The sequence below is a fragment of the Nannospalax galili genome, unplaced genomic scaffold, assembly GCF_000622305.1.
Source record: "Nannospalax galili isolate Female #2095 unplaced genomic scaffold, S.galili_v1.0 scaffold397, whole genome shotgun sequence".
Taxonomy (NCBI): Eukaryota; Metazoa; Chordata; class Mammalia; order Rodentia; family Spalacidae; genus Nannospalax; species Nannospalax galili.
Window position 1 is genome coordinate 4,895,695 of NW_008341879.1, and position 26,461 is coordinate 4,922,155.

Consider the following 26,461-nt stretch of genomic DNA (forward strand, 5'->3'; position numbering starts at 1 on the left):
CAGGGCCAACTGTATGGCCTTAAACATCCAAAAGGAAAGTATAACCAAAGATTAAAGGGGACAATATAATTTATTAAGAATCCATATGTATAGCTAAAGGCTACATAACAAGCAACAATGCCAGATAGGAGATACCTTCTTTGGAGTTGTTGGCCAGGGTGGCCAAAGGGACTCCCAAATAGTAATCCAGCACAGAACTGGGAAAATGAACAGCAGACCCTAATCTTATCTAAAGGAGTATTGACAACTGATTGCTGCTAGAAGAACAGCTGACCCTCCTAAAACAAAGACCTGTAGATAGGCTGACTAGAGTCAACAGAAGGGCAAGTAGTAGGGAATGGCTGGGGGTGCCGACAACACAGCAGACTGTAGCAGGGATATCAGAATATAAGGTCTCTAGTGGGGGGAGGGAGGCGATGGGAGGGTGCTATCTGGGAAGTGGGCGTAAAAATAAATACATTAAAAATAAAAAAATAATAAATCATCAAAGCATAAAAATTTTCTCCTTAATAATTAGTAGATGCGAAAAAAATTACCACTGAAATCTACCTGATGACTTTATATCCATGCTCAGATAAAATAAAAATGAAACAGGAAAAATCAAGTGGAGAACTCTACTCTACTATAGACTTATTAAATAAATCCCTCCAGAGTTGGGAAATAAAGCAATAGAAACAACAAAAAAGTGGATGCATGGTGCTGCACAATCATAACTTCAGAATACAGGATATAAGGGCATGAGAGTCATTAAGAATTCAAGTCTAGACAGGTATGGTGGCACACACCTTTAATCTGTGAGATCCAGTTCAGCCTGGTCTACATAGCAAGTTCCAGGCCATCTGGGGCTACAGGAAGACCCTGTCTCAAAAATACCAAAATACTCATCAAAGAAACTTCTTTTTGCAACAGATGGAGACTATCACAGAGTTCATAGTCATTAAAGATAGTTCTTTTTGCAGCAAATGGAGACTATCACAGAGTTCCACAACTCATCAAACGCAACAAGTAAGTGTCTGTGAGTTGCCCAGCTCCAAATGACACCATCTACAATGGAACCTCTACGCCTAAGGCTCAGGGAACATAGTGGAACATGGGGCAGAGAGAGTATCAATACATCTCTCAACTCTCACCAGTTAAGGTTTCTCATGCTCATATGGTGATTAACACAGAAGGCCACAACTGGTCAAAATGTAGTGAATAAGAAAGAGACTGCAGCGTGTGTGTCCCTGGATAGAACTCCTATATTAAACCTCTGCCACCAGAGCTCAGGGACCACTGTGGAAGAGGGAGAGTAAAGACTGTAAGAGCCAGGGATGGTCACAAGGAAATCTGAGTTTTCCAGATGGCTGGGAACATGCTCACATGAACTCACAGCAATGGTGACAGCGTGCTCAAGACCCATGCAAACCAAATCAGACAAAAACCCAGCATAGAAGTGGGGAAATGGCTAGACGCCCCAGCCTAGCTGAGGAACTATTGGTAGGTAATCAATGCTGAGTGAGGGGGAGCTGGTCTTCTTTAAAGGAGTGACCCTAGACAGACTGATCAGGCTCTAGTGGATGAACTCACGCCAAAGGACATCTGAGAACATAAACGTGACTTGAAAGGCCTTAACATTTATGACAAAATACATGAAATCCAGTTGGGGGGGAGCTATGGGGTGGGATGCAGATAGGGGAGGAAGTCTAAATATGAGATTAAGATGCACTGTATGAAACACAAAAATTTAATAATGAAAGAAATCCTAAGACACCCTGGGCTACACAGTAAAACCATGTCTCAAAAAATTAAGCGGCTTAAAAAAGAAAACAATTTTTTCATGCTACAGAAGCAAAAAGGTATTTAGATGCATATACACAATATTATTATTATGCAATAAAATCTATTATACATGACCTGTAAGTAGTATTTAGGACATGAATGGTTTGCCACAAAGTTAAAACCTGTGAGCAAAATAAATTATTTCATGTAATTAACAAGTTAAGCTAATAAAAGCCATGGGAGTGATACATTAACAGTAACAAAAACCAAACTGTTAAATTAACAAACACAGACTAGGTAATCAGTCAACATAAACAATGTTGAGGTTAGCCTGTTGAATTTAAGTACATGAAACATACAGGAAACTAAAAGTATATGACAGTTATTAGCAGTATTTGCCAAAATGCACATGTAAATAGCAGTTGATCCAGAAATTTGGCTTCTGACACAAATACACAGGAATACTAATAGCAATGTGCATTACAACACTCATCAAAAAGTGTCTAAGTGGCCAGGCGTAATGGAGCATGCCTTTAATCCCAGCACCAAGAAAGCAGAGGTAGGTGGATCTCTGGGAGTTCTAGGGCGCCCTGATCTACACAGCAAGTTCCAGGCTAGCCAAGGTTACATAGTGAGACCCTGTCTCAAACAAAACAAAACCAACAAAAAAGGTATAAGTGGACATTTGTTTTTGGCAACCTGGCATTAGGAGTACCTTTCTTTTTTTAAAAAAATATTTTGTTATTTTTATTTTATGTGTATGCATGTATTGCTGCATGTAGGTAAGTGCACCTGTGTCATGCAATGCCTGGGGAGGACAGAAGAGGCTGTTGGATCCCCTGGAACTGGAGTTATGGACAGCTGTTAGCTGCCATGTGGATGCTGAGATTCAAACTTGGGTCTTCTGCAAGAACAGCCAGTGTCCTTAACCACTGAGCAATCTCTCCAGCCCCAGGAATATCCTTTTTTGAGCTCTCCGGAAGCTAGGAAAGAAACTGACAAAGGGTAGGTCAATCAGATTCTGGAATTTGGAATCTTGAGAGGGCAGTACAATATCAAGGACCATCTTGAGGTAGTCCATGATGGCTAGAGTAGAAACAAGTGCCAGAATCCACTGGCATGTGTCCAGCATGTTCTTATGCAGGCTGTGCTGATACTGTGAATCTGGCTGTGCCCTATCATCCTTGGTTTTGTTCATTTTCAAGATGGATTCTGCTGACTCCCTATCAATTTTGTGAACCATCCACAAGTTTTGCTAAAAGCTTCTTTTTAAATTAATCAGAGCTGGTTTCTATTGTTAGACAACAAAGAATTATACTAAAAGATTTAGAAACCGATTCTGGTTCAGCTATACAGAAATTTGAAGCAAAAAACAATGACTTACATTTTTACGAAAAGACATCTAAGTCTTATCTTTAGGCAATAAATAAGTGTAGAACAGCAACAGTTGCAGTTGTTTATTGGTGAGACTAGGATATATGCATCAGGCTACCATCATTTTTGTATTATTTATAACCGATAAACTCGTTCTGCCATCTATTAGTTTTCCTGCCAACAGCTTTGAGCATAAGTGATCAGGGTCATGGACACTTTGACTTTATCATTTGAAACTGAAGGAATAATGCTTTATCCAAATAGATAACTTTACCAACAGAGTCATTAACACTGAACTCTTTTGTACAACTCAAAACTGCTTCTTTCTGAAGGGGTTTAAATCTGAGAGAAATCACTCATGTGATAGATACCACAAAAGTGGGCACAGAGGGAATCTAGGTAGATGACAATTGCTCTACCACTTTCTTCCTGAAGACTAGTACAAACTAGAATTTTTTTTTTTTTTTTTTTTTTTTTTTTTTTTTTTAAAAAAAATAGTGTTTTCAAACTCAAGTGTCTCATGAGGACACCCGAGATAGAACTTTTTCAATTTCATTGAGTCTCAGGGACATCAAGATCAAATAGCTACTTGTTTGTGATTAACTCATGATCTTGTTTTCTTCAAGGAATTAGTCTGAAGTCAGCAAAGTAGGTAGCCTTTGTTCAAAAGGCAATCCCTACTTCACTAATTTAATTTTAGGATGCTCAACGAAGGGAACAATGAACTTTAAGTACTATTATTAATAAACCACTTTGTAGTTTGTAAGGCACCTGAATAGTTTTACATCAAACTGAAAAACAAAAACCCAGTGAAGAATTTAAGCTAGGCACTTCATGAGAAAACTGAGGAGAAAACGTTCGGAATTTCACAAGGTTATAAGTAAGCAGTGGAGACACCACACCAACGAAGATCTTCTAATTGTAAATGCTGACTCTTAGAAAATCTCCAGGAGTATTGTCTAAGCCAAAGTACCCAGAAAGGACTCAGGATACTATATTATTTGACATCTAGATGCATAGCAATTATTGCTAAAGATAGATAAACGCAAATGTCTTCTGCCAATTTCATTTAATTAACAATTAATTTATTTTTGTTTTGTTTTGAGACAGAGTCTTCCTGCCGCCTTGGTTGCTGTGGAACTCAATACATAGACCAGGCTGGCCTTAATCTCAAGAGATCCACATTCCTCTGCCTCCCAAGTTAGAGGCCTGCACTACCACATCAGGCTTGAATGCACCATACCACCAAGCTGACTTTTGAAATAGGGCCTTGTTGTATAGCTCATGGTTGCCTTAAATTTGTTATATACTCCAAACTGGCCTTTAATTTCTAATCCTCCTGCTTCAGATTTTTGGGTGCTGGATTACAACCATATGTCACCATACCTGGACATCCATTAATTTTAATAATGCAAAACAAGCATAAATTTACTACTTACATTAACTACCAATGTAAATAAATAAAAGGAACAAGTAACTGACACTTGAATTTCAAAGAATGCTATGAAGTTAATGAGAAGAAATGTGAGTTTGAACTTCAGTGCCTAACCTATAGATAATAGTGTACTTGGCAGATATACCAATTTACAACAGAAAACTCAGGAATTTAAATTAATTGGTTAATGTCACAAATCAACAGACTCTACAATGTTTTATAAGGCACAGATAATATTACATATCTTGAGAAAAGTTGTATCTATTTTGCTTCCTGTGTGAGATTTGCATACTACTGCACAAAAGCTCATGGTGGGCAGGAGTGCTTGAAATCTGTCTTGAACTCTGACCGTTGGTCTTAGCCACAATGGTTTTTAATAGGAGAAATACGGCCAAATTTTTCATGATTACACAACATTAAATTCCTTAAATTACAGAATCTCAGAATGAATTTTAAAACACTGCAGTGAGTTATATTAAAATACATATTTATATTCAAATTTAGGATTTTTATTTAAATTATATATTTTACTTAGATTGTACATATAAATATATATGACTTAAAAAAGATGCCCCTGCCAGGCCTGGTGGTGCATGTGATATCACCAATGTGGGCAGAGAGGACATCTAGGTAGACCATGACAACTGCTCTTACTACTTTCTTCCTGAAGATTAGTAAAAGTTAGAATGTCTTTTTTGGATAGTATTTTCAGTCTCAAGTGGCTCATTAGGACATCTGAGATAGAAAGAACTTTTTCAATTTCATTTGTGATACCACTTGGAAAGATCCTCAGTTAGAGATCAACTTAGGCTACATTGCAAGATCCTGTCTCAAAAAATAAAAAAGGTATAAAGTTGGAACTGGAATGACAGGCAACTCATAACTACTTTGCAGAGTGATTTAGATTCACTGGTAAAGCTAAAGATATATATTCCTTCTGTTCTCAATTCCACTGCAAGGGATATTTCCAAAACTACAGCGCATAGCTCATGGAGACAGACACAAAGGCTATCCAGGCAGTACTGTCTTCTAGAACAAAATAACAAATAGCCATAAGTGAGAGAATGGGAAAACAGTGGCATACTGAACAACAGAATTTGATTAAAACTAAATCAGCAAAACAATTCATAAAGATGCATAAATACAGGTAAGTCCTTCAAAATAACGATGAGGAAAAAAGCTTCAGAGCAAGAACAGTAACATGCCATTAAAACAAAGTTGAAAAAATAAAAAGCTGCATCTTGTCACAGACAAAACATATACAGCAACTGTATGAAAACTTTCAGAGGGATAATAAATGCTAAATTCAGGAGATTACCTCTACAAAGAAGAGAGGTGGAAGATATATGAGGGGCTTCAACTCTACCTGTAATGTTTTTTAAATAAACAAAATTAACTTTAAAAAACAAAAAGGAAAAAGAACATATTAGGTAATTATGAGCCAAAATTAGTTTCAAATACTTGAATAATGCTGGGCATGATGGTGTACACCTTTAATCCCAGCACTTGGAAGGCAGAGACAGGTATACTTGTGAGCTCGAGGCCAGGCTGGTCTATATGATGAGTTCCAGGCCAGCCAGGGCTATATAGTCTCAAAACAAAACAAAATGAAACAAAACAAAAGAACAAAGTAATCACTAGTAAGGGCTGGGAAGAGAACTCCGTCAGGAAAGCTCTTGCTGAACCAGCATGAGGACTTGAGTTCCTATTCCCAGCACCTAAGTAAAAAAATCACAGCATGGTAGTGAGCACCTGTACTCTAGTGTTAGGGGTGGGGTTGGAGAGAGGGAGCGAGAGGGAAGGAGTGGGAGAGGATGTGGGGGTGGGGAGAGGTGTAGGGACAACAGAAATGGAGGATCCCAGGAACTAGTTAACCAGCCAGTCTAAAGTTTTGGTAAGTTCCATGTTCAGTAAGAGATCCTGTCTCAAAAACACACAGCCTGGCGTAGTGGCACACGCCTTTAATCCCAGCACTCGGGAGGCAGAGGCAGGCAGATCTGCAGTTCAAGGCCAGCCTGGTCTACATAGTGAGTTCCAGGACAGTTGGAGCTACAGAGAGACTAGTAGCTAGCATTTAAAGAAAGGGATATAGCAGGGAGAATGGGATGTGTGTGGGATCAACATATTAGGATACATGGAGGGAAAAATAAGTTATTTTTGTTTTGATCTTTGTGTTATTTGGACACTATGCAGCACTGTCAAATTTGGGTTAGTTTTTCAACTGGGTATGAGGAAATTATAGAAGCATTCAAGGAAGCAAGACATAAAGTGAGATGAGCTACTAACCATTTTTTACTCAATACATAGTCACATATCTAATCTCATTTATTCATTCCTATGTTATGAAGACACCAAGACTCAGCAAGGTTGCCCAGTCACATAACTGAAACCATCGGAGAAAGGACTTCATCTCAGTTTTAGACAGGACTTTATCTCAGTTTTAGACAGGATACAGTGTGTCCTGCTTGTATGAGTGCAGGTACTATTTATGTAACTAATGGGCTGTGTTGCATTCAACAGACCAAGAGACTAGCAAGTCAACAGAGGGGATCTAATAAGAAATACAGGAAAATCAAGAAATATGTATAATACAGGGGGAGGATGTAGACTATGGAGTCAGAAAGACCTGGGTTTAAATTCTAGCTTTAGTCAGTTTCTAGCTAGTAGTTACTAGCTATGACAGCGTCCCTTTCTGTAACTAAAAAATAGTCTTTGCGGGTGGTATTATTTAGATATGATGACTTACAAAAGCAGAGAAAATGCCCTATAAAACCAGTTACAGCAGCTGGGTGTGGTGCTGAGTGCCTGCACTTCTAGCACTTGGGAGACTGCAGCAAGGGGACTGCTTGAAGCTCAAGACCAGCCAGGGCTACAGGGTGAGCAGAGGAGACTGTGTCTTAAACAAACAAACAAAAAACCCCCAACAAAAAACAACAACAAAAAACCAGGTTGGAAAGATTGCTCAGCAGTTAAGAATACTTGCTGTTCTTCCAGAGGACCCAAGTTTGATTCCCAGCATCCATAGGGTGGCTAACAACGGTATGTTACTCCAGTTACAGGGGATCGGACACCCTCTTCTGGTCTCTGCAAGGCAATGCACGCATGTGGTGCATTTGCATACATGCAAGCAAAGCACCCATACACAAAAAATAGTAAATAAAATATTAAAAAATACAAAGAGAAAAACAAAAAACAAATGAAACCCCAAACAAACAAACAAACGAACAACCAGAGAGGGGAAAAAAACAATCAAAACCAAAAGCAAGACTAAGACCAGGAAATGGAAAGACTATTCTATTCTAGATTATCCAAGAAAGATTTAATTACATCCATTAAATTGGAGAATCTTTCCTACATTAGCCAGAGGAAGAGTTAGAAAGACTGGACATTAGAAGAATGTGGACGGCTGTCACTGCATTTGAAGGTGGAGAGAGGGTGAGTGACATTCAAAAAGAGTGCCTGCTTGTGAAGCTGGGGGGAAGCCCAGCTGAACCTTGGTTGGGCCAAGTAAGGCACATCACACTTCAAACTGTAAATGCTAAGATAACTTTGTTTTCTTTGAGCTGTTAATTTTCTAGTAGCTTGCTATGGAGGCAAAAGAAAACTAATATACCCTACATCATTTATGTAAAAGAAAACTCTACCAATTCATGCGTCCTTAAATGTTTTGGGAAGGTGAACAAATGACTTGGTTAATGCCACACAGCCTGCCCAGCAGAACCTAAGTACCACATATTCATCATTCAGTACAGCACTATAACTTAACTGTGCCAGGCATCATCCTACCTTCAAGGGGTTGGCCATAACAACATAATCATCAATATTCATTTTCTTTTTCCCAAATTTAGCCACAGACACAGCCATTGCCAACTATACCTGTAGATGTGAGTTTTTTGAAGAGATAACTGTGAGAAACTGAAGTTTCATCATAGCTATGAAAAGCGACACTGACGGAGGGCAGGGATGCAAGTGGGAATGAAGTGAGGGTACCATATAGTTCAGACTATAGCAGAAAGTGTCTATCACTTACTAAAATAACTGGCTGCAAACAACACAGCTTACTTCTTGTATTAAAAAGCAGTAACATCTTGCATGTGTTGAAGGATTAAATGGTAGCAGGTCCAATGGTACAAGGAAAGAACCCCCACATTCAGAAGACAGGAGGACCTGAATTGATGCCAACTTATGTTACATAAAGGAGACCCTAACTCAAAAATCCAGCTGGTTGAGGTGATACATGCCTTGTACCTCAGCACTTGGACGGTAGGAGGCAGGAAGATCATATCAATATCATCCTTGGCTACACAGAGCAATTGAGTCTGCCTGGGTTACAAGAGACCTTGTCTCAAAACAAATGAACAAGCAAAAACCCAAGAGCTGGACGAACCTGTAATACCAGTAGGAAAATCACTGCAAATTTGAGGCAAGCTTAGACTATGTAGTGAGATCTTATCTCAATAAATAAATTAATTAAATAAAATTAAAAAATCCCAAACACCAAGGGCTGGGGGTTGCAAGATACCAGGCCACTGATACTGTGTAGAAAGTATAAGAGTGTTAAGAATTCTTTATGAGCATCTACTACTAAGACAGTGCTAAAGGCTAGTGTGACGGCCAAGTCCATATCAATCCAGTCTGGATATTCCTTAGGGATAAATAAAATAAAATTCCACAAAGAAGAAAAACCTGTCAGTAGGAAAAGAATCAATTTTTGAAACATTAGCATAGAGGACCATTGCTGACTAGCAGAGGAATATTAAAGTTCTACTACTGCACACAAAAGCTTTTAAAAATAAAGATGTCAGCCAGGTGTGGTGGCGCATGCCTGTAGTCCTAGCACTTGGGAGGCAGAGGCAGGAGGATCTCTGCGAGTTCAAGGCTAGCCTGGTCTACATAGTGAGTTCCAGGACAGCTGGGGCTACAGGGAGACCCTTTCTCAAAAAAAAAAAAAAGATGTCCAGGACTCAGTGTATAGCTATTAAAACAGCATCCCAGAGATGAGAAGGCCTCAGTGGTTTGAACTGAGAAGCACTATAGGAATTCAAAGGCAGTGACTCCATGGATATGTATCACAGCTAAATGTAAAGTATTTTAAGACTTGCCAAATAAGCACAATTGAGGACACAAGTAGGAAAGTGTAATGGAGAAAACGAGAAGTTAGAAAGGAGACAAGGAAGGCCCACATGTGGCTACATCTTCCACAGTAAGGGATAGAGTTTCACAGACTGATTATGAGCTGTGAAAGAAAAAAATGAAGCAGCACAGTTGGGCCAGAAGAAAAGAATGGCTGAAGTAAGAAAACTGAGTTTGTTTAAAAACAACCAAAAAATGACTAGTTAACACAAAAGGAGGAGCACTAGAAAGATAAATGGCAGGAGGGAAGCAGGAGATAAAGAGAAAATTAATTTCATGGAGTGGGATAAAAAGGACATGGGCACTGACAAGGAAAGGCGTATGATTAGGAAAAGAATGTTCACCACGGGAGTTAGAAGAGAATGACATACCAGGACCAATCAATATAAAGTACTAGGAGCAATGCACATACCAGGGAGAGGAAGTAGTAAATAGGGTTAGGAACAGGAGACAGACAAAAAAGGAAGCGCTAGTCAAAAAACGTTCTAAGACTAACTACATATGACAGATCAAAGTAAAATTTTATGAGACAAGCAAGTTAAGCGCTAAACAATACCGAAAGTTATACTTCAAACACATTTCAGCTTTCATTTGATAACAGCTAGACACACAGAAGAGTAGGCAAAACTAAGCATTATTATTTAGAGATGCAGCTATGAACAGCACAGAGCTGCACAAGGTGGCACGCACTTGTAGTCTTAGGACTCCAGAAGGAATTTGAGTTTGAGGCCAGTCTGTTACATAGCTAGACCCTATCTCCAGAAACCAAGGGCAAGGACTCGGACCTGTTTGTACTATGCTATAATTCCATTTATTCAAGAGGCTGAGGCAGGAGGATTCAAAGCTCAACACCTGCTTGAACTACAGAATGAATTCAAAGCCAGCCTGGATAACTTTGTGAGATCCTGTCTTAAAGTGAAAACAATTTTTTTTTTTTAAAAGGCTAAGGGTGGTTCACTGTAATGAATGAATGAGTTCAAATCCAGCCTGGCTACATAGTAAAACTGTCTCAAAAAAAGACAAAAAAATCCAAAAACAAACCACTAAACGATGCATACATGCATTATATATTTTTTATTAAAATGTTGTGCCTCGATTAAAAAAAATACCTTTGGTAGACTTTTCTGTTTCTGAATTACCTAATTTGTCTTGTCATTATTATTGCAATACTCTAGGAAACTTGCTCATATAATAAAATAAAACAACTAGTGTTTCTGTCACAAGTTTTGTAATAATGTGCACTAACCTAAAATATAATGAATCAAAATCACTGGGAGGTATTTGCTTTAAAAACAAACAAACAAGGCACTCAAGATGACTCACAAGGATTTAAAGAAACTCAAGCTTGACTGTCCCACAGCAGGCTTCCTTCAGTTAAAATTCTAGAGCTCCTTCCATTCCCTCAAATCCTCTGGATTGTGTTCCTCCCCTCTCTATTTTCAAATTTCAATCTTAAGTCTCTCCTATTTTAAAATACATACACAGACAAATACATGCTATCCAACCTAACTTTACAACAAAGTCTAAACCTCTCACTTTCCTTCCCTTTCAAACTCAGTTTCAATCAAATACCCCATGCTACAGCTTTATTTTTTAACCTCTCAGTGTCTTTTTAAAAAGCACCAATAGCTTTGCACAGTGATAGTAAATGAGGTTTATCTGAGGAGTGATTGTTGCTAACTGAAAACTTTTCCAAGTTTTGAAAACTATTCCAAACGTGAAATACTGTTAGCATTGGCACTTTTTGACAAACTATGGAAACTAGGGGGGAAATGACTATTATTATATGAGGTATGTTTACAACTTAAAGGAGGTTAGCTAGATGTGGTGTTACATGCCTATGATCCTAGTACCCAGAGGCTAAAGCACCACTGCCCTGAGTTTGAGGCCAAAATGGGGCACACAGTGAGTATTAGGTCAGCCAGGGCTACACAGCAAGATCTTATCTCAAAAGCAACAAGCTCAAAACAAAACAAAACAAGAGGAATTCCAAAATACAGAAAACCTCATTTTATCAATACCAACTTTCCTAATACAAGCAGAATTCTCTCCGCCCCCCAAAACAACTGTTACTTGAGATGTTAGGACTTCTTTGTATACTTACATGATACATTTTAAAGGAACATTAATGAAGCCATACCTCACAATTCCTATAACTTGCCTTCTGGGCCTCATTCACCCCCTAATCCAGCAGTGTGGCAAAGTACTAACACCTCACCATTTCACCACTAGTCATCTCCGACTTCTACTGCATGTGACACTGGTGACCATGCCTCTGTGGACTTGTGACACTGCTCAGGTGGCATGAAATAAACAAATATTGGTGGTGTGTGATTTGTAACATCACTCTGCAATTATCGGATCCATGTTATCGTCATCAAGCCCTGGTGCTAGAGCAGGAGCATGGGGATAAATGAGGAAAACCGGGAAAGAATTTCTTAGAGTAAGAGCTTATTAATAAATACATTCTTTTTTTTTTTTTTTTTTCTTCCCTGTAAGATTTGGTAATTTGGGGGGCTGGAAAGCTGGCTCAGCGGTTAAGAGCACCTGCTGCTCTTGCAGAAGACTGTAATTCAGTTCCCAGCACCCACATGGCATTTACAACTTCCTGTAACTTCAGTTCCAAGGGATCCAATGCCCTCTTTTGCCTTTCATTGGCACCAGGCACACACATAGTGTATTCACATACTTGCAGGAACTCACACATAAAATAAAATAGTAAGACTTCATAATTTCAATAGCTCAAATAATGAACTCTTGAATAATGAGGGTTTGATTTTATGCTCAGTTCTCAAATCTCTAGCCCAGGTCACTCTCCTAAACTGCAAACGTACTTCCCTTGAACTGCCGCCATTCCCTCTTGCCCATATGGCAAATCTATACTCCTCTTTCTATTTCAGTATAGACGTCACCTCCTCAGTAAAGCCAGGAAGCACCTCCCCTCAGGGTGAGGACATAAAACGTACTAAAAACCACTGAAAGGCCTACCATTTTATCTGAAAGTCAAGTCTTCCTAACAACAACAACAGAAAGATTATTTAAAATGCAAGCTGCAGAGGTGAGGAAGAGCAGAGAAACAGTACCCAGAGGAAGAGGAATGGTTTCTTACTGTCTTAAAGGAAGGAAGAGGAGTTGGTCAGGGGAGCAAATTTTAACAATCTAGGCAAGGAAAGAAGGGCATGTTAGCTAGGAGTAAAGACAACTGACTTGTGCCTTTGTGTACCTACATGAGAGGCAAGGAGGGGTAGTGATGAAGTTAAAAGGTTAGGGAAATGCCAGATTGCCAAATTCTAGAAGCATACTTTTTCTCTTGATAATTATTTGCTTATCTTACTGCTCAGGCTTGTTTAAAAAAAATTACTTTCATATATATATATATATATATTTCTAAATGATTTCTCAGAAAGATTCTACCAATGAAAATAAAAGCATTTTAACTGCATCAGGTACTTAGAGCATCTTGTTCAGGCAAAGGTTTTACAAATCTCTTCAGTGAGAATCACCTCGGCAAAGGGCAACTGCATGGTTCCTTCTCTTGGGAAACCAAACTGCTTTCACGTTTATCCTCATTTATTTTTGCATTTTGTTTATTTTGTGTATATGCAGCAGTACAGTGAGCCTGAGCGGTCAGAAGACAATTTGTGGAGCTGGTTCTCTCCTTCCCGTAAGTGGGTCCTGAGGACCGAACTCAGGTTGTCAGGCCTGGGGACACATGCTTTTACACACTAAGCCATCTCACTGGCCCTATTCTCATTTTTCAGCACACACTACTGAGAGAAGGAAAGCTCAAGAATGACTGCTTTAAATGCAAAAAAAAAAAAAAAAGACAGGAAAATTAGTGTTTTTCTTCATTCCAAGATGCTTATTTTTCACAATACAACTTTGAAACAAAATGGTAGAAGACTCTAGACAAAAATCAATAAGCAAAAAGGTAGCAGAATTAAGCTAAAAATCTGTAATTATTAATGTATACTAGCAGAAATATAGTATTTTGACTCTTGGTTCATTAATGCAATATGTAAGACCAACCTTTTACTGCGCTCATCCTAAAGCACAGAGTGCACACGGAACACCTTTCCTACACTCAAGAAGTATACAATCAGGGGCTGGAGAGACAGCTCAGCTGTAACAGCACCACTTAGAAAAGACAAGGTCTGTTCCCAGCACCCATGTAGGGCAGCTTACAATTGCTGTAACACCAGCTCTTTGATATCCAATACTTTCTTCTGGCCTTGGCCAGCAAAAAGCACGATAAAAAAAGAAAAAAGAAGCTGGGCATGGTGGTGCATGCCTTTAATCCCCCAGCACTTGGGCACTTGGGAGGCAGAGGCAGGAGAATCTCTGTGAGTTCGAGGCCAGCCTGGTCTACATAGCGAGTTCCAGGCAAGCTGGGGCTACAGGGAGACCCTGTCTCAAAAAGACAGGAAAAAAAAAAAAAAAAAGTATATGAAATTATCAGAAAAAAAGCGATGGGACAATACGGAACGAATTGGAGGGGAGGGAGTGGGCATGAATTTGATCAAAACACTTTATATGCATGTATGAAATTCTCAATAAATTATTAGACAAAAAAAAGATATGCTGATTCTGCAGGCCCCATGGAAGACCTGGGTAAGGCTGTAATTAAAGAGCTGGCAGAATTTCATAGGAAGAGACTGTGGCAGAAGGCACTCCAAACACAGGAAGGAAAAACCAGAGAAAGCCCCAGAAACCAGTCACTGAGGCTCAGTGACAGAAGCAAGGCAAGGATAATGAGAAAGAATGCTAGAAAAGTAGATAGGTACAAAAATACCGAGTTCAAGCCAAAGAACAACAGTAACACGGGGTTAATTGAAGGCCAAGTTAAAAAGCAAAGGCAGGACTGACAAGCAAAGGCAAAAGAGGCTTGTCTCTTGACACTGATATTTCAAGAAGATTAAACTGATGCTGAGCTATAATGGTTAGACTGAAGTGTGGAGAAGTGCTAGTCTACAGTCCAGAGTCAAGTAGTCAAGTGCCCAAACTAGGTCAGAACAGCAACAATGCCAAGAAAGGATTGTCTGCCCTTTGAATGCATAATGGTTTTGGATGAGGACAATGTTCTTGAGAATGAAACATCAGCTTAGCATTAGTAGCCTCATTATTGCCTGCACAACACTTTTATTTGCTTATCTATATTTTATGTGTATGAGCATTTTATCTTCATGTGTGTAAATGCACAGTCAGGTTGCAATACCCCTAGAGGCCAGGAGAGGAAGTCAGATAACTTGGAACAGGAGTTACAGACTGTTGTTAGTAGCCATGTGGGTATGGGGAAGCAAACCCAGGTCCTCTGCAAGAGTAGCCAGTGCTGTTATCCCCTGAGCAATGTTTCCAACCTGCATGCTTTCCTAACCCACAGTAGATCCTCAATAAAAAGAAGACAACTTGCAAATTCTAAATGGAATCTTTGCTAATGCCAACACAACTAAGGTGTTAGTCTGTTTCACCCATTCATACTGTAGTCAATCTGACATCTCTTAATTGCATTTTTGTACAGCCTAAGTGGTTCTAGATCTCTAGTTTGCAAAACACTAACCAAAACAGAAAACCATCTAGTTTCCACACACACACAAAAACTTTGCTGGAAAACACTATTTACTGCAAGAAGTTTTTATTTTAGGCAGCAATCAGCATACTTCCACCTTACTTAGTGAACCCACTATGCCATTAGTGAAACCTCAAGCTGCTTCTACATTTCCAAAGTTGTGCAAAGGGTCCAGCGTTGTGCAAGAGTCACCACTGAAATCAGACTCTGGTATATTAATAGTTTTAACACCTGAACAAGCCTTAGGTTTATTATTAGAGTCAAAGTAAGGCCCAAATCACAGGTATGCAAAATATTCCACAATGAGTTTGTTTATTTACCTGAGAAATTTATCAGGATGCTATTTTTAAGTAAGAACCATTATTTTGAGCTTCAAATGGGCGCGAGGTCACCCGAAAATCTGCAGCTGTAACCCTGGACTTGACAGGACTGAAAACTTAGCGTCCTCAGTCGGCACGCACATAGCATGTCCACACCCAGAGCACTGACTGGCCTTGCATTACTATCAAATCACAACCCCGGCATACACGTGGCAAAAGTCGCCAGAACTCTGGTGCTTTAATGACCCTGAAAGGAATCACCCTGCCACCGAATCACATGATCTGACTTATTCGGACTAGGGAGTGGAAGATGTTAAAAAAAAACATGTTTTTAAAACGATTTTTCTCTTCTCGGCGAGCTGTCCCACACCAGGGTCGCCTCGCCCAGGCCTAGGCGGAAGCGTGCAAGGCCGGGAAGGTGGGACCGGCCAGGAAAGCAAGAGCTCTGGCCCGTCGCCCTCCGCTCCGCTCTGCCTCCCCAGTCCTTGCTAGCCGCGGACAGAGCGCGGGGGCGGGAGCCCGGGTGCAGGCGTCCGCCCGGCCACCCCGCTGTCACACTCGCTCCCCACGGCGTCGGAAACGGGCGCGGGGCGCGGGCTGCAGCGGGCCCGGGCGGAGCAAGGCCAGGCCCCGGCCAGGCCGCTCGCAGTGCCCACGTCACCAGCTCCAGCACTGCGGAAATGGAGCCGGGCGGCCGGCAGGGAGGTGCCGGGCCGACTCGGACCTGAGGCCAAGCCGCCGCCGCTGCCGCCGTTTGCCCCTCTGCCGGGCCCGGGATCGCCGTGGTCGGCCGCCCTCACCTGTGTCGCCGATGATGATGTACTTGAAGAGATAGGCGTACGCCATGGCCGCGGCCGCTCCGTGCCAGGGCTCACGGCTCCTCCTCCTGCTGCTGCTCCTCCTCCGCGCCCGTCACCCAGCGCCGCTCCGCCAAACCGGGCCCTGTACGCCGTCCGCGCCGTCGGCCGGCAGCACAGGCCAGCAGCAAGGGGTCGAGGGGAAAGCGGACGAACTGACACGACGAGCTCCGCACACAGTCGCCCAGCCCTTCGGAACAATAACAGCCGCCGCGGTGCCTCCGCCCCGCCTCCGCGCCGACCCGGAAGTGCTGCAGCCGCCGGCACCGCCGGAGGAGAGGGGAGGAGCCGTGGCCGCGCCCGTCGGCCGGAGCCCGCCCACCCTGGGAGCTCCGCCCACAGCAGCCCCGGCGACTCAGCGAGCCCGGAGCACCAACGGTTCCGCAGTCGCGGCCCTACGACCGGGAGTTGTTGGGCGATCCAAGAGTCCGGGATTCCATCGCCGCCCCGCGGGCGGGTGCCGTGGCCTTTCTCCAGGTTGTGGACGCGCGGGACACGTCGGGGGAAGGGAGAGAGAGCGTTCGATATCGGGCCCCTCCCGACTACTGGAAAGGTGTCTGGGAATGTGGGAACTCCACGGTGTGGGCTTGCCGTGCTAAAAAGTACTCTGGGATGCTGGTGTTTGGGGGTCGGAGTTTGACAACAAAAATATAAGTATTTTTGTAATAAATTGGGCTGAAGTCATCATGGTATGCCCCTATAATGGAATACCATGCTGTTTTGCAGTTCTTCAAAAATGATCTACATAGTTCCAGGACAGCTGGGGCTACAGGGAGACCCTGTCTCAAAAAGACAAAAGAAAAGAAAAGAAAAGAAAACCCGCAAAAGCAAGGCAAGTCTGTGTATAGATATAGTCAAATAGATACATATTTGCATGTTATGTATTGTAGAACACGATAAGCTATATAATAGCTACATATATGTTTAATCATATTCTGTGTGTATATTGTGCATATAAAACAACGATATAATGGGCATAATCAATTTGAAAGGAAACATCAGTTATTAAGTGACAAGAATTTTTTGTGCAGCTTGAAATTTTTTGCTGTTGAATGTATACTATATGCATTGCCAGTAGTATCAATTAGAGGTGGTCCCAGTTGTAAAAAAGCACAGGTTTTGGAGAAGGTGGAGGACAGAATTTTAAGTATCTGGAGTAGTTTTCTAGAGGCATGATGTCTGAACCAGACATGAGTAAGAGTGTCAAAAAGACAAACATTAGTACAAGCCAGGCATGGTGGCACACCTTATAATCCCAGCACTTGGGGAGCGGACGAAGGAGTTATCAGAAGTCCTAAGACATTTTCCACAACATCAAGTGTTTGAGGCCAGCCTGGACTACATGAGACCCTGTCTCCAAAAAGTGGGTCCACAAGAGGGCACAGCAGGTAAAAGCACTTGCTGCATAAGTCTGCCAACCTGAGTTTGTTACCTGGAACACACAGTGGAAGGGGACAACTGAACACACACACACACACACACACACACACACACACACACACACAGTCTAAAAAGAGAAGTTTGGGGGAAAGCAACCAAAGTTTAAGCATGAAGAACGGAATAGAATATGAACAACAATTTGTGGATCTGTTCAGGAAATTTAAAGTTGAATAAGGAAGCTAATTCAATGGTTCAAGCTCTCTTCTCTTGGCAGTGGAGAGAATCATTGCAGAAGTGAGTGGGTGGGATTAGTGGCCACCTCCTACTGTCTGCTATTGTCTCTCTTTGGGAAGCTGCATTGTGTTACTACTATTGACACCACCATGCTGGATGGTTGTAGTTTCTTGCTACATCATTTGCATGGCTTTGAAAGTGGGAATTCACTGGGTTTAGGAGAGAGAAGATTCCTCCCCAAGGCCTCCAGGTTTAAGGCTCTTTTGACCTTCCAATATAAGTAGCTTTAATCCAAGGCTTTACTGAGTGGTGGACCAGAAACTCAGGTTCTTACTCTAATGGGCGTGGCCTTTACCATCCCAGCCTCAGTAGGACAACTCTATAGAATGAGGAAGCCTAGCCTCCTTTGGGATCAGTAGCATTCTGCTAGAGGAGATAGCTAACCAAAGAAGTTGCTTGTCCTAGGTCATTATATGTATAGAACTTTATACAGTAAGCACAGGAAACGTGATGGGAAAGAGGCTCAGAATAGGATGTTAGCAAAAGTCACAGAAATATATGTACAGCTCTAGAGGAAATGTGCTATGATAAACTTAGGAAACCTGGCTTCTGGTTTTGGCTCTGTGTTGATTAGATGACTTAACAAGTCATTTGGCTTTTCAGTGTATACATCTATACAGTGGATCTGAACTTTCTTAATTTTATGTCTATCCAACTTCCAGATGTAAAGGTACCCAGTAAAGGTGATAATCCTTCCCTTGTAAAGATGCCAAGGCACAGTGTTGATGTGCAGAGCTGTTATTTGTGAGCAGGGATTGTAGAGGTCAGTTGTTACACAGTACTATAATCTAATGGAAAGAACAGAGACTTGATTTTCTTTCTTTTGAATTTTTTTAGTACATTAATTTTGTGTACATGTATGAATATGAGCATCATGCTGGTGCTTGCGGAGGTCAGACTACAACCTGTGGAATTGAAGTAGGTTTTCTCCCTGCACCATGTGGATCCCAGGGACCAAACTCAGGTTGCTAGTCCCAGTGGCATGTATCTTAATAACACTGAGCCATCTCAACAGCCCAAGGACTTACTCTGAAATCTTTCTCTGCTTCTGATTCGTTCTCTGGAAAATGTGGATGATAGCTGTTTTACAAAAATCAACTTAGGGCTACAGAGATGGCTCATTTGGTTAAGTGCTTCCTGCACAGACATGAGAGTTTAGATCCCCAGCACCTACGTAAAAGCTGGGTTTAGTGGTGCTTACTTGTAATCTCAGCACTGGGGAGGAAGAGACAGGAAGATCCTGCTGAATAACCAGTCTAACTGAATTGGCAAGTTCAGGTTCACTGAGAGACGCTCTTAAGAAATAAAGTGGAGAGCAATTGAGGAAGATAGCCAACATCAGCATCTGTCTTCTACACACACACACACACACACACGCACACACACACGATGAAATCAAATATCAACGTAAGAGCAAGTAAAAAAATGTGTGAAAGGGGCTGTAGAGATGGCTCAGCGGTTAAGAACACTGGTTGTTCTTGCAAAAGACCTGGGTTTGAATCCCAGCACCCACCCACATGGCAGCCAACAACTGTCCATAACTCCAGTTCCAGGGGATCCGACAGTCTCTTCTGATCTCTGCTGGCATTGCACAACATGGGTGCACTTACCTACACGCAGACAGTACATGCATACACATAAAACAAAAATAATAAAAAAGAAATGTGTGAAAAAAAGAAAATATAAAATATTTTAAACATTATTAAAAATAAGGCATAGGAATGTGGTTCAGTGACAGTGCTTGCCCAGCCTGCTAAAGGCCCTGAGATTTGATCCCTGGCATAGTAAAAATTTAAAAATTTAATTTTTTAATTATTTTTATTTATGTTATGTTTATGAGTGTATGCTGTGTGTACAGGTATCTGTAGAGGGTGGGTGTCCTATCCTCCTGGAGCTTGAATTACAGGAGGTTGTAGGCTACCTGGCATGGGGACTGGGAATCAAACTCTGATCCTGTGCAAGAGCAGCAAGCACTCTTAACTGCTGAGTCATCTATCCAAGCTCAAAAAAAAAATTTTTTTTGAAACAGGATCTCACTATGACCTGGCCTTGACCTTACAGAGATTCATCTGCTTCTGCCTCCCAAGTGCTGGTATTAAAGGCATGGCCACCATATCAAACCTTCCAACATTTTTAAAAATAAGAGAATATATATACTTAATATATAAAATTACTAGTGTTACGTACTTTTTAGAAATTATGGCACATACCTTTAATCCCAGCTTTTAATATCAGCACTCGGGAGGCAGAGCAGGCATATCCCTATGAGTTGGAGGCCAGCCTGGTCTACATAGCAAGTTCCAGACCAATCGTGACAACATAGTGAGACCCTGTTTCAAAAAACAAAACAAACAAAACAACAAACAAAAGGAAATTACTTTGAGGGACTGGAGAGATAGCTCAGTGGTTAAGAGTACTGGCTGCTCTTGCAGAGGACCCAGGTTCGATTCCTAACACCCACATGGCAGCTAACAACTCCAGTTCTAGGGGAATCCAAAGCTCTCTTCTGACCTCCACAGGCATTGCATGACATGGGTGCAGTACACATATGCAGGCAATTTACTCATGCACATAAAATGAAAATATTAAATAGAATATTAAAAAAATAAATTACTTTGAGGAAGTAAGGATTGAGTTCCTATATAAATTCATGTTTTGGTATTAGTTTTGAGGCCAGGGGTTAAAAGTACATACTGGTTTGTTTCCCAATACCCACATGATGGTTCACAGCTATCTATAACTCCAGCTCCAGGAGATCTGATGCTCTCTTCTGGCCTCCTTGGACACTAAGCACACACATAATGTACATATATACATGTAGGCAAAACACTCATAAAATTATTATAAATTTTTTTTTTAAAAAGATCAGTTTCAGATCCACGCATGGTAGCATACACCTATATAATCCCAGCACTTTGAAGACTGAGGTTGGAGCATGAGTTTCAGGCCAGCCTGGGCTACCTAGCAAGATCCCCATCTCAAAAAGAAAAAAATGACACCCATTCTTGGTTCTATGTCTTTTTAAATGTAATTCATAATATTTTGTTTCATTTTTGCTAACATACTTTCCCTTAAATCTTCTTTCAAATGAAGATATAAATGAAAACCACACATAAAGTATCATTTAAAATATTTTATTTAGCCTGTAAAATCTAAATGTATTTTCCAATAAAAATTCCCTAGACTAAGTGACAGAAGTAAACCCTGTTTTCTTAAGTGGAGGTAGACTTCCTGAGACCTCCATCAAATTTGATTTCTAGCTGCTTTCATCCTCTTGGGAATGAGTTCCAGTGGCCTCATTTCTCAGTCTTACATCATATATGGTTGTTAGAAGGTCATGACTATTAAGGTAGAACTTAAAGACAATATTGAGGCCTCATTTTTCCGTGACTCCTTGTTTGAGTTCCCCTCAAACATTTAAAAGTAGAATAGTGTGTTAGAAATTTCCCTGTAGTACTCCTAACCAAATTTTTCTGTTTTCATTTTCTCTGGTTTTGATTAGCCTCAGGTTGTGAGAGGGGGGGGAGGGGAATGTGGAACAGGAGAGGTATTCAAAACTGTCATTTTGGATTCCTTAGCCAGTCCTTCTAAGAAAACTATGAAAAATTATGTATGTATTCGGATTTGTGCAGCTTTATGGACCCAGAAATAATCAAGAACACTGTGACGTGCTTTCTTCCAGCAATTTCTAAGTATAACAACCGAGCTGATTTTTCAGCAATAAGCTCAGTACCAGTTTAGGAAGAAGAATAAGCTTCAAATCTTGACTCTACCACCGTATCAACTGAGTAGACTGGATAAGTTACTAAAGTCTAAGGCTTAGTTCCACCATGAGATGTTATATGTGAAGTGATAGCACAGTGTGGAATGCACAGCAGATGACTAGAAACTTTGACACCACCCCCACTTCCCCATCTTCCTTCTGCCTTGTCACTAACAGCTGTAAGAATTAAATGAACCTAGCAAAGACCCTGCCTTGAAGGACATCACTGTCTCACTGCATGAGGCCCAGGTAGCTCTGACTGACGAAGCTGCAGAAGAGGTGCTGTGTTATTTTAGCGGACCGAACTTCTGGAAAATGAGGGTGGGTTTTACAAAGGGGGACCCTTCAAGAGTTTTATGTTTTACAAAGCCTGCTTTCACTTGTCTTCCAAGTGCATCATCCTCTTTACTGTGCTTTGTTTTTTGCCATTTCCAATGTAGTTGAACAGCATTCTTCAATTCTCTGATTCACTTCTCTTTTCATGACCTATTTTAGGCCGCTTTTCAAAGCCACTGCTTTCTGTCTGTTACTCCATTCTCTTCCTTCAAAAGCCTGTTTGAAGAGTCGAAACAGTTTTTTTTTCTTTTTTCGCACAACTGTGGGTTGAACCCAGGGCTTTGTACATGCTGCACAAACGTTCTACCACTGAGCTACATCCCCATCCCCAAAAGTGAAAAATGAATGCTGGCAAATTCACATTGTTGTTCAATGTATGTTCAGGTGGACAGGAAACTTTCTTTTATGTATAAGTTCTTCAGTTTTGTTTGTTTGGGTTTTTGACACAGAGTCTTCCTGTTGCCCCAGATAGCCTAGAACTTGCTATGTAGACCAGGCTGACCTTGATCTTACAGAGATAGGTCCACCAGTCTCTGCCTCCCAAGTGCTGGGATTAAAGACATGTGACACCATGCCTGGTGTTCTTTTTACCTCTAAACTGCTTATTAGTAATAATAAGTTCTGGGGAATGGCCTAAGAACATGGATCAGTGGAACAGTCAACAGTGGAATAACAGTAAGCTCATTTTTGCAAAACAGTATTTTTTAACAATAATGTAATATATAAAAGTAATAATTAGGAAAAACCTGAATTAAAAACCAGAATAGTGTTAGCTGGTTTTGTTTGTTTGTTTGGTTTTGGTTTTTTTCCTTAAGTCCTTAAGATTTGCCTGTTACTTTCAGAAGAGAAGTGGTCTGGAGATGATCCAGTTTTGGATTCCAGGAGACCTGAAGTGACATCTGCTTTTTCCAATGACGACTGACCTTGAGAAAATTCTCTTCAAACCTTCCATCTGTTCAATGGAGATAGTCATTCTAGTTGCTCACAGAACAGGATTACTACAGATAGACTGGAGGACTTTGAAAAGCACATTGCTGCTAGGAGGAAACATACATAATGAATTGCAGATGGATTCGTTATAATCTGTCTGGGTATACCAGAAAGCCCACTTTTGTTGGCTCAGGCAGGATCTCAAATTCTATGTAACCTGGGTTACATAGTGAGACCCTATTTTTAAAACAACATTGACTTCTACAGAACTTTTATGTTTTTGCTATGTATATATATACATGTGTATATGTAGATACATGTGAAGACCAGAAATCAACCTTTGATGTCCTCCTCAGGTGCCATCCACCTTGTTTCTTTGGGATAGGGTCTCTCACTGAGACCTGAAGCTAATAGATTCAGGTAGGCTAGCACTAGCAGCAAGCTCCAGAGATCTGCCTGTCTGCCTCCCCAGCACCAGGACTATAAGCACACCATTTTTTACATGGGTGCCAGGGATTGAACTCGGGTCCTCATGGTTACCAATTAAATTATCTCCCCAGCCTGTTATACAGAACCTTATAACATTAGGAAATTTTTTTCTTTCCTGCATTGTTAATTGGTGTTATCAGATACCAGACATACAGGCATTTTAAACTTTAGGCCTATTTTTGCCTTTTAAATCTGTTATCTTTGAGTTTTAGTTTTTGGTGCTAAGGACTGAACCATTGCCTCACATGTGCTAAGTACATGCTCTCCTGTTGGGCTCTCTTCCCCAGGCTCTGCCCCCACTTTGCCTTGAATATGTTCTGTTTTGTGTTAAACTGTAGGTGTGCCTTACTATGGAAGATGTGGTACTGGGATGAGAATGGGGGTACATGAGGAGCAAAGCTCACATGCGCCATAGCGTGTTTTCATTTCTATCTTTGGATAGTTATGTTTTGGTGAAGAGAAATATGTTTGTTTCCATTTGGGGACAATATACTAGCTCTACCCAGTAGACGTGAGCTGAGAAGCTGTCACTGATGTCTTTCGGGTAAGACCAAATCTTGGGAAATAAATGCTACCCAGAATTGTGAGATCACACTTGAGCCCACGTTTGCCTTCCCTCTTTCTGATATATTTCTCTTTGCTTCCAGCAGGCTCATTTTCAATATTCTCAACCTTTGGAGACAGAGGGAAATGACCATGACAGAATCAAATTTCCCTTGTAATGTCTTGGAGAAATAGATGTATGTTTTTGAAAAACTGTCTTTAAGAAATATTTTTATTTATTATTTTTTGTGTATGAGTGTATTGCCTGCATTTTGTGTAAGTGTACCCGTGTAGTGCAGTGCCCTTGGAGGTCAGAAGACAATGTCGGATCCTCTGAGAATGGAGTTACTGATGTCTGGTAGCCAACATTTAGGTGCTAGGAACCAAACCCAGGTCCTCTGCAAGAGCAGCCAGTATTCTTAACCACTGAGCTATCTCTCCAGCCCCCCAAACTTTTTATTTATTTATTTTTTTAATGTGGCTGATGAGGTGGCACAATGGTTAGTTACTTGCCACTGAGCCTAACAACCCAAGTTTGATCGCTGGAAGCCATGTGATAGAAGGAGAGAACTGTCCTCAGATCTCTGCATGTGTACCATTACATGTACATGTGCATATACACACACAAATAAATATTCTGATAAAAATGTGAATAGAATAAGTCTATATCTACAAAATTAGTTCAGGTTTGTGCCAAGTGCTCTGGGCTGTATAGTACCAGGCCAGCTATGACAGTGTGGTGAGGCCCTACCCCCCCAACTGCTGACCCCCGCTGCAAAGAAAAGAACTTCTACAAATGAACAGCTTATGAAAGAATAAAGTACAACTTTAAACAATAATCATTTGTTCTTTCACACAAGTTTAATGCATCAACAATCAATGCTAAGGAGCTGGAGAGATGGCTCAGTGGTTAAGAGCGCTGGTTGCTCTTGTTGAGGACCTTGGTTTGGTTCCTAGCACCTACATGGTGACTAACAGACATCGGTAACTCCGGTTCCAGGGGATCCGATGCCCTCTTCTGACCTCTGCTGGTACTGCGCAACACAGGCACACATATATGCAGGCAATACACATATACACATAAAATAAAAATAAGCATACACATAAGTAAAATATTTTTTCTTTTTTTTTAACTTTTACAAAAACTTTATTGAGAATTTAATACATGTACATAAGGGGTTTTGATCAAATCCATGCCCACTCCCTCCCCTCTAACATTACCCCCTCTGAAGAGGTAACCCTAAAATCTTTTTAAAAAAATCAATGCTGAGCGTGGTGTGTGTGTTTGTAGTCCCAAACACTTGGGAGGTGTAGGCAGGAAGACCAGAAGTTTATGATCATTCTTAGCTACATAGAGGGTTCCAGGCCAGCCTAGGTTACATGAGACCTAAGTGTCCCTCAGTTGAAGAGTAGATAATGAAAATGTGGTTCATTTATACTATGGAGTTTTACTCAGCAGTAAAGAAAGATGAAATCATGAAATTTGCAGGTAAATGGATGCAACTAGAAACTGTTATACTAAGTGAAGTAACACAGAATCAGAAAAAAAATTGAAGCGACATATGTTCTCCCTCAAATGTGGATCCTAGAACCAAACCCTGATAAGTGAGTATGTATCCAGACGTAACTACAGGAACCAGGATAATGGAAAGGAAACAGGGAGGTAAAGGAAAAGAAAGAACCTGAAAGAGAAGAACAGTAGGAAACAGGCCTTAATAAGGGAGATATGGATAAAAATTGGGTTAGTTTAAGGGAGGGGGGTATAGAAAGAGCTCAAGAGAGGTAGGACCGTAGGAGAAGGGTATTAGTAGTAGGGAGAAGGGGGAAATGGGGGCACCTTAAGTGGGAAAACCATGATGGAGGGGTGAGGCAATGAGATAAACAATGCCTAGCTAGTTTTGAAAACCAGAGGGAACCATATTACTCCTATAACCTTCTGACAAATTATACAAAGCAGACCAAGAAATATATGTCTAGGTAAGGTTTATCTACATGACACACAGTAATTAAAAGTACAAGACTGATGGAACTAACCTTCTTGGATGTTTAATACACACACTTTGAGGCCTATAATAATTTGGTCAGAGGGACATAAAGGACAGTTTTTGTTCCTTGCCCTCCTAGGTCGACTAGTTCCAGGGGACTATGAGCATCTCTCAAAATGTCCTGTAATGGTGGTGGGTCACCTGTCCTCTTGATCAAGGAGGCTGAGGAGACTCCACCAGATGGACTTGAATCAGTGTCCAGTCTACAAAGAGGAGGGTCAACACAGAGGAATCA

The 26,461-nt window shown here is 41.0% G+C and overlaps 2 protein-coding genes across 3 annotated transcripts in view; one reads left to right on the forward strand and one right to left on the reverse strand.

Moving 5' to 3' along the window:
* Rab2a (RAB2A, member RAS oncogene family) overlaps positions 1-16,661 on the reverse strand; it is a 90,773-nt gene extending 74,112 nt beyond the window's left edge. Inside the window, exon 1 of the mRNA XM_008837592.2 lies at positions 16,390-16,661. Coding sequence (XP_008835814.1) covers positions 16,390-16,435 — 46 coding nt within the window. The 5' untranslated portion in view covers positions 16,436-16,661. The remainder of the gene's footprint in view (positions 1-16,389) is intronic.
* On the forward strand, positions 16,396-24,230 carry LOC115071136 (translation initiation factor IF-2-like). 2 transcript variants are annotated; one of them, XM_029565637.1, is made up of 3 exons: positions 16,396-16,999; positions 17,173-17,278; positions 23,062-24,230. In XM_029565637.1, the coding sequence occupies exons 1-3, from the start codon at positions 16,434-16,436 to the stop codon at positions 23,113-23,115; spliced, it is 726 nt and encodes a 241-aa protein (XP_029421497.1). In that variant the 5' UTR covers positions 16,396-16,433; the 3' UTR covers positions 23,116-24,230. The 2 variants fall into 2 exon arrangements, with proteins under 2 accessions (XP_029421497.1, XP_029421498.1); XM_029565638.1 differs by lacking the exon at positions 23,062-24,230 and having other exon boundaries at positions 16,396-16,923; positions 17,173-17,231.
* The last annotated feature ends 2,231 nt before the right edge of the window (positions 24,231-26,461 follow it).